This window comes from Cryptomeria japonica, chromosome 3, assembly GCF_030272615.1.
Source record: "Cryptomeria japonica chromosome 3, Sugi_1.0, whole genome shotgun sequence".
NCBI lineage: Eukaryota > Viridiplantae > Streptophyta > Pinopsida > Cupressales > Cupressaceae > Cryptomeria > Cryptomeria japonica.
Genome location: NC_081407.1, coordinates 367,488,517 through 367,497,603, shown reverse-complemented (window position 1 = coordinate 367,497,603; position 9,087 = coordinate 367,488,517). Strand labels below are relative to the sequence as shown.

At 33.4% G+C, this 9,087-nt stretch overlaps 1 protein-coding gene across 1 annotated transcript; it reads right to left on the bottom strand.

Annotated features, from left to right (window-relative positions):
• Positions 1–7,180: 7,180 nt before the first annotated feature.
• LOC131036820 (protein LEAD-SENSITIVE 1) lies at positions 7,181–8,076 on the bottom strand. Its single transcript, XM_057968808.2, has 2 exons — positions 7,959–8,076; positions 7,181–7,732 (listed from the first exon to the last, which is right to left on the bottom strand). Exons 1-2 carry the CDS (start codon positions 8,032–8,034, stop codon positions 7,242–7,244), a joined length of 567 nt encoding a protein of 188 aa, XP_057824791.2. The 5' UTR covers positions 8,035–8,076; the 3' UTR covers positions 7,181–7,241.
• Positions 8,077–9,087: the final 1,011 nt, after the last annotated feature.

The window sequence follows — 9,087 nt, the reverse complement described above, 5'->3', positions numbered from 1 at the left end:
TTCTCTCTGTCTCTAACTCTTTCTCTCTGTCCCCCTCTCCTTATCCTATTCTATCCCTCTCTTCCTACTCCCTACTCTCTCTATCTTCCTCTCCCTCTCTTAATCCTATCATCTCTCTGTCTCTCTCTATCTCTCTCTGTCTCTATCTCTGTCTCTGTCTCTCAATCCCCCCTCTCCCCCTCTCCTTTTCCCAATCCCCCTCTCCTTTCCTAATCTCTCTCTCTCTCTCTCTCTCTCTCTCCTCTCTCTCTCTCTCTCTCTCTCTCTCTCCTCTCTCTCTCTCTCTCTCCTCTCTCTCTCTCTCTCTCTCTCTCTCTCTCTCTCTAACTCTCTCCGTCCCCCTCTCCTTATCCTATTCTATCACTCTTCCTACTCCCACCCCCGCTCTCTCTCTCTCTCTCTCTCTCTCTCTCTCTCTCTCTCTCTCTCTCTCTCTCTCTCCCCACTTCCTATTTGGTTCCTAGTTTTATATAACCCGTACGGGTTATGCAAAACTAAGACAAAAACTTATAGTTTTGCATAACCTGAGGGTTTCTAAAAAGTATAATGTTCCTCAAAACTAGTACGGGTTTTGAGGAACTTTTGATTTTTTACTATAAAATATAATCTTCCTCAAAACCCGTACGGGTTTTGAGGAACTTTTGATTTTTTATTATAAAATGTAATTTTCCACGGGTTTTGAGGAACTTTTTCTTTTTTAATTGTTTTTGGGTAGGCTTGGTGTTACCAAGCCTAGCGCATTTTTGAATTTCCAGAACACGCACGGGTTATGAGAATTTTTTATTTTATTTTGCATGTGGCCACTTTTTTGTTCACCATCTTGGTGCAGTTACCCACCACTCTATTTGACATCAATGAAAATAAAGACACATATCTATAACAATCTCCCCCTTTATCATTGATGACAAACAACAAAAATGTTTATCAAACGAAATGTTTTCATTGAATATCCAAGAACAACTTCAAAAAAACTAAACAACACCAATTGCCAACAACTCCCCCTTGCTTCTGACTATTCTCTCTCTCGCCACAAAGGTGCTGCTACTTGGTGGAAAGATGCTACGGAGGACCACTTGACGATTAATGCTTCAGATTCTGTTTTGGTTGATTCATCCCAAGATGAGGTGCCCCTTACAACTGATGAAGCCCTGGTTGATGTTACTGTTGTTGCGGCCCCTTCCGCCCCCTTGGATCCTCCTCTTGTTGCTCCTGCTTCTCACTTTCACTCTGCTTCTGGCGTTCCTTCTCTTGTTGTTGCTCCACTGCAACAACCTGTTGCCGCTCTGCAACAACAGTCTGACAATGACTCTGCAGGGTTTTCCCTGCCTGTTTCTTCTGCGAAAGTTCCTACTGATAGTGTTGCCTAGATGGTGGTCTGTCGTAGGCGGAAAGGAAATTCTAACCACCTTTCCCAAGCCCTCCTTTCTCAAGAGTCGGGGTTTTCTCCCCCCTCTTGATTTGGTTTGGGTGTTGATGGTTTAACTGGTTGGTTTAGCTGGTCCGACTTTGTCCTTTTGGGGTTTGCACCCCTGCTTGGTCTTTAATTTTGATAGCCTTTGGCTTTGTAATGGGTCAGCGCCCTTCTTAACGCTGCTCTGTTTCAAAAACAATTAGCAATAGTTAACGCTAATCGTTGAGAGATTGAGGTCTCTTTGTATTGGGTCAGCGCCCTTGTTAACGCTGCTTTTTCTATTAAAAAAAACTCCCCCTAACAACAATATCTTAACATAAACATAAAGGAGATGAAATGTAAACATTTTCTTGTAATCTTTCTCCCTCTTTTCCATCAAGGACAAAGGCCATAAAACACCAAATAAATAAACATAGAAATAATTCAAAGTCACTCGGCTAGATATCCTTGAATTGCTTCTTCAATTTTATCATGGAGGCCTTCCAAGCACGAGTAGAAGCATCTATAATTCTACTCTGACATTCACTATCAACACATCTACTCATAGCCTCATCAAATAAATTTATGCACTTAGCTCCTTTCTCCACATTTTCAGCATCAATCAACGATCTCAAATAAGTGGAAAGTTTCAATTCAACATCAACTCTCAAATTTGCAAACATTCTGATGAACTCATCTCTTTGACTTTTTTCCAGGGCTAATTGATTATACAGTTCACGTGCTTTGTCGCTTTCCTTACCATAAACATATGTTAATACTCTGTAACTTTTACCCATTTCAACCAGCTGAGTCAATCCAATTAATTTCACCTTTAAATTTCTGTGTGACAGCTGACCACTTTATTTCACACACACACATTTTTTATATATATCAAATATCTTCGCCCTAATATTTTTTATTTCTTGTTTCCTTTTTCACTTCATATGGAAGATTAAAACCCCAAATAAATCATTTCTCTATTTCAAAAAAGTATTCCTTGCACAAATATGTAATCAAGTTACGTAGATTCAATATATTGAGTTTATTGACATAAAATTGCATAAATGACAACGATTCAAGTTGTTGAATATAGAAGAAAATCATTTTTTTTTTGACAAAAAAATTAAATCTCAGATTTGAATATTTTTATCTATATAAGTTATAAAAGTAGAAAAAAAAGAATAAGAAAAGGTTTCTCTCACAAAAATAAATAATGTATACTAAAAATTAATTTCAAATTAATTCACAAAGTCACATGAGAATTGTGCAACTCATTACAAGCAAACAAGTAGAAATCACTTATGAAAGAATGCGAGAGTCGGTACTTAAGAAAATTTTCAATTTCAGCACACTTAAATTTTCTCAAAAAATTCACATAATTACATGGAGATACATTTCACAGTGACATTACAACCCATGTAAACAATATAAAATCCAATGTGATTGATAGTTGAATGAATAAAAATGAAGAATGGTCTTTAATAGGTGATAATGGAAGGTAGTTAGTTAGACATGAGAAATAATGTAACTGAAATGATTGGTAGTGGTTAGTTTTAATTTAGAGGAAGAGAGAGCGATGACATTAATTCTTTAAATCCTTTCACCGGAGTTGCAGAGGCCTTTGATTTCACTGTGGGTTGGAATCCAACAGATGATTTTGCTCATGGATTTAGTCTGTCCATTAGCAAGTTTAATATATTTACTACTTCCTCCCAATGCATTCAGTCCACTAGAAAGTTCATGGTACCTTATATGCATACCATCAAATGCATCTCCCTTCCATTCTTTGTCATCTGTTGCGTTGCTAAACAAAATCACCCTACGTTTGAGTTGTTAGTTTAATATATTGTGTGTAAATTTACCTGTAAATCTAATGCAAGGTTGCAATTTAACTATTTCCTTTTGCAAATATAAATTTGATTCTATAACCATTGATCTCACAAAGATTGATATATGTTTGATTGCCTTCCTTTTCTTCATTGATACTTTTGCCTAAAAGGTTAATAGGTATGCTGTAATTGAGCTTTCAACAATGGGAGGATGCTATATTTGGAAGGATAAAATCATTTTTTTAGGGGCCCTAAAAAGTTCTAATAGCTTGTGTTATTTTAAATAAAAAGATCTTTTTTTGGCCCAGAAATATATGCTGGGTTTTTGATAACTAACATGTGAGCATTTCCTTTATTAAAATTTAAAACATTACTCATTGCTGCTATTTGATAACCGACTCTTCTTTTATTTGAATTTTAAAATTTCCTTTGGAAGAAGGGGGCATGTCTGCAAAACAAATCAATGTGACAAGAGTTTTTGTAGCTTGTGAAGAGATCTTGGCCTGCACAACCACAAATGGATTTTGTAGGAGCAATATCTAATGACACATAACCTGTTCCAAATTGTGGTGATTTAAGAGCTATTTTGGGAAGCGTGTGTCAAACAAGAAAATCATTTAAAGTAGACTATCTTTGCGCTGATCATAATGTTTCCTAGGAGGTTGTTAGGAAGAAATTAAGAGATTTGCATCCATATAATTTTCACATGGTTGTTTTCAGACAAGGTGTCTAGCAAGTGAAGGGAATAATACAGGTAATAGAAATTTAAAAACTCCATTTTATTTCTGCTTGTTTTAGTGCATTAATAAGATATTAGTCTATATGTTTAATTTGGATGATCTTTTGTTAGAAATTTCATTTTATTTATATAATACAATTTATTTCTATTAATAAATTATAATATGTATTAATGAGGTATTAATATGTATAATGAAGAAAGTTTAGTGAGTCATATGGTATAATATTTAGTTTTAGTAACTGGAAATGGTATAAGAAAGAAGTACAAAGAATGAATATAGAGTTTGCCGTTACAATAGGTTGATCAAGAAGTGTATGAGCAATTTAGACACGTGTAGAGGATCAAAACTATCATAGAGAAGAGATAGAATGATGCCATCAACACTTTAGAAGAGAGGATTTTGCAATTGATGAACACCCAATTGAAGAAACTAGGGAATTGAAAGGTAGTCATAGTGCAACATTTTGACAAATATTACCGCTACTAGCCTTTGCTGATATTACTGTTACTGTGGACTCTTCTATCGCCTTGGCTCCTACATCTATTGCTCCCGAGCCTTTTCTCCGCTCTTCTGCTGATGATTATGCTCTTGCTGCTGTTCTACAACAACATTCTGCTGTTGTTCTGCAACAATAGTCTGCCAGTGTCTCTGCAGGGTCTTCCCCGCCTGATTGGTTTTTGAATATTCCTAATGACAGTGGCTTTACTGATGGTTTAAAAGAGGGATCCTTTCCGCTTGGTCATTCCCTTGATGGCCTCGAGAGTACTATTGCATGGACTGTTGTTTGTCGCAGGTGGAAGGGGAAGTCCTCCCCGCCCCCCCATGGATTGGGTGTCCACACCCCTCCCTGAGTTGGGTTTGAGTTGTTGAAGATTGGACAAGTTCTCTTTGTTCGACCTTGTTGGTCCCAGGCTTGCTCTGATGTGTTGTTTTTCTTGCATGCGGGCTTTTCTTTTTTTGATAGTCTCTATCTATGTTAAGGGTCAACACCCTAGTTAACGCTGTTTTTTTAATCAAAAACATTTTGACAAATAGGTTTGCTCTCTAAATTTGATGACCACTTGATTTTGTATTTTCAAAATTGAGAAGTTCTTTGTTCATGTGTGGAGGGTCCAAGACATGCAATTTTATTTTGATATAATCATAAGGATTTTATATTGATTTTTTACATTTATTATAATGGTTGAAAGAACAACTATTTTGAATTGATTTTCATGTTAGAATGTTATATAAACTAGATTTATGCTCATCAAAATGGATATCTCTCCACATATGTTACATAAATTTTTTAAATATAGAGATGCTTGTTTAGAAATTCACATGAGAGTGATGCAACTCATTACAAACAAACAAGTAGAAATCACTTGTTTGAAAGAACAACTATACAATTGAAAGAACAACTATTTTGAATTGATTTTCATGTTAGAATGTTATATATACTAGACTTATTCTCATCAAAATGGATATTTCTTGACATATGTTACATAAATTTTTTACATATAGATATTGCTCATTTACAAATCTACATGAGAATAATGCAACTCATGAGATTCTAGAAACAAAGGTTGAGGAAATGATCTCTTCGACTCTCCTTTTGCAGTGATGAACCCCCTCACCTCTGTTGTCAAGACTATTCTGGATTGGGTCACTTTGGTTTCTACGAAATATTCTATCTTTTTTCTGATTAATTCTTGTGCCATGAATGACAAGATTATAATGCCCCCACTTAGTAGATTAATGCAAGCTTATGACAAGCAAACAAGTAGAAGTCACCTATGAAAGATTAAGAATAACTCATTAGAAATTTTCTTTAATTAGCATCCATCCATCTTAGAAGTCAATAATTATGAAAGATCAAAATCACAAATTAAAAAAGAAGAAGACATCCCTACAAAATTTTGAACCTAAATCACAACAATAGAAACCTAATGTTTTAAGAACCCCAATTAAACTCAACCCTAATAGAAACTACAAACACTCGTTTAATAATATACTTTATGCTCTCTATATAATAGTTCTTCATTGAATTAGGCTAGATTAAGGTTTAATTTTTTTTTGTATGAGAGGATTTTGCAATTGATGAACACCCAATTGAAGAAACTAGGGAATTGAAAGGCAGTCATAGTGCAACATTTCGACAAATAGGTTTTCTCTCTAAAATTGAAGACCACTTCATTTTGTATTTTTAAAATTGAGAAGTCCTTTTTTCATGTGTGGAGGGTCCAACACATGCAATTTTATTTTGATATAATCATAAGTATTTTATATTGATTTTTAACATTTATTATAATGGTTGAAAGAACAACTATTTTGAATTGATTTTCATGTTAGAATGTTATATAAACTAGATTTATGCTCATCAAAATGGATATCTCTCCACATGTTACATATTTTTTTAAAATATAGATATTCTTGTTTACAAATTCACTTGAGAGTAATGCAACTTATTACAAACAAACAAGTAGAAGTCACTTGTTTGGGAGAACAACTATATGGTTGAGAGAACAACTATTTTGAATTGATTTTCATGTTAGAGTGTTATATATACTAGACTTATGCTCATCAAAATGGATATTTCTCAACATATGTTACATAATATTTTTACATATAGATATGCTCATTTACAAATCCACATGAGAATAATGCATCTCATGAGATTCTAAAAAGAAAGGTTGAGGAAATGACCTCTTTGAGTCAGGAAATGGCAATGAAGAATATGACCTACATGCTATATAGGAGGAGATAGAACGGAGAAAGACAAAGAGGAAGAGACACCTAGAGTCTCCTTTTGTGGTGATGAACCCTCTCACCTCTGTTGTCAAGGCTACTTTGGATTCGGTCACTTTGGCTTCGAGGAAAGAATCTTATCTTTTTCTATTAAAGTTAAAGTTATGTGTCATGAATGACAGGATGATACTGCCCTTGCTTAGTAGATTAATGTAAGCTTATTATAAGAAAACAAGTAAACATTATCTATGAAAGATTAAGAATCACTCATTAAAAGTTTTCTTTATTTAACATCCATCCATCTAAGAAGTCAATTATAAAAGATCAAAATCACAACTTAAAAGAAAAATAGACATCGCTACAAAATTTTGAACCTAAATCACAACAATATAGACCTAATGTTTTAAGAACCCACTTTTTAATCAATTAAACTCAACCCTAATACAAACTACAAACACTCGTTGAATTAGCTCTTTATATAATACTTCTTCATGGAATTAGGCTAGATTAAAGTTTTATTTTTTCGGTTTATAACAATACACATGGATGCTTGCCTCACCAATCAGTTCGTAGGCGTCTATAGGCATAAATGGATAGCAATCCAGCACCCAATAGCGGATTAATTACAAAACCAGCAGCACTTACTCCAACATTAGCTATAATAGACTCTACTTGTGCACATGAAATATGACGTCCGATCTTGCAGTAGAGAGCGAAGTGCTCACAATTGTTAGAAACTGTATCGTATTTTCCAAACCCTTGTTCGAGCAGCTTCCTTGCACGCTGAATTACAATTTCTGGGGAATCTGAGGTGTGAGTCTTACGTCTTGGAGAAAGTAATGTAAGCAACACATCAACTCCGTATTTGTATCGATGTAAATCTCCTCCGTCCAGAAAGCAATCTAAGCAGGTTTGCACTACTCCACTCATTCCGCCATGGAAGCCGCAAACAGAGCACGGACCAAACATAGCACTCGAGCTTGCAGAAAACGTGCCTTGTGGGGAGCTTGTAAAATGTATCACTTGATTCTCCCCAACATAAATACCTGTATGACAAACTCCCCAAAACAATTTAAACGAATAACAGTAACGATCTTCACTAACAAGATAGAAATAAAGTTTTCTTCCATGTACACATGAGATGATTTCTATATGTATTTTTAATATATGAGAATCGGTTTGCTTAGTAGATCGGATATAAAGACAACAAACGGTCGATAAAAAATAGCCAGTACAAAGAAAAATCAGTAAGTTAGTTCAATACTATTGTACCGTGGTGGTCGTAGCCTCTCCTTGGACTGTAAATATGATCTCCACCTACGATTTCACTTCTACTCAGCTTGCCCATTTTAACCCCTGGAACGCCGCTTTGCTGTGAAAGATGAGAGGGTTTTACAATGATAAAAATATCCTTTGCTTAGTGATTAAGCTGAGAAACTGTTTGGTTAAAATCAAAGAATTTTTTATTATGCTGCTGCTGCTTTTTTCCGTTCCTCTACTCACACACTAGATTCGTCCCGAAAATATGCTTCCACATTTCAGATCTTGGCATCTATAACTTTTTTCTTGTCAGTTATCTGAATAACTTAGGACAGTATAGTTGCTATATCAATAGAAAATTTAAATCTAAATTAAATTACATGTTAACAAATTCTCAACACTACAATATTCATTTATCCCTAGAAAATAAGATTTAGAATCAAACAGAGAAACTGTTTCGATAAAATTAACCAATTTATCTCCAGAAAATATGCTGCACACATTTTGATCGATGCAGAATTTTTTACTGTGACAATAACTAGTATATTAAAAAGTAAATATATAAGACAAATAGTTAAAATAAGAGAACAAAATATAAAGCAATAAAGGTAACATTTATTTTTTTCTGATTGAAATCACTTTGAGTAAATACGATGGTAAAACATATGTATTTTAGTAAATAAAAATATAATAAATAATATTTAAAAAAAAAAAATTAACAGCGAAATATTTTTATTGAAATAGTTTAATAATTTAGATACAATAAAATCTAAATATGTTTGTATTTAGCAAATATAATTTAAAGCAATATTAAACAATTTTAAGGTAAATAAATTAGTTTCAATTGATATCTTCTTATTTCTTTACTAGATGTATTTAATATATCTATACTATTTAAGATATTAGCTATATAAGTAAATGATAAATATTAATATGTAAATTATTAAAGATAATGTTTAAAAATATTAAGAATTTTTTTTATTGATAAAATTATGATATATATATATATATATATATATATATATATATATATATATATATATATATATATATATATATATATATATATATAAATTTTAAAAAATAAATGCACGAATCTATAAGCCAATCTACATAAACATCAAAACACTACTAACCTTAT

Bases quoted from the DNA above. Each gene is read 5' to 3' on its own strand.
- LOC131036820 (XM_057968808.2), bottom strand. From the start codon at position 8,034: ATGGGCAAGCTGAGTAGAAGTGAAATCGTAGGTGGAGATCATATTTAC. The intron at 7,733-7,958 runs GTACAATAGTAT...TTTGTCATACAG, and splicing joins GAGAGGCTACGACCACCACG to GTATTTATGTTGGGGAGAAT.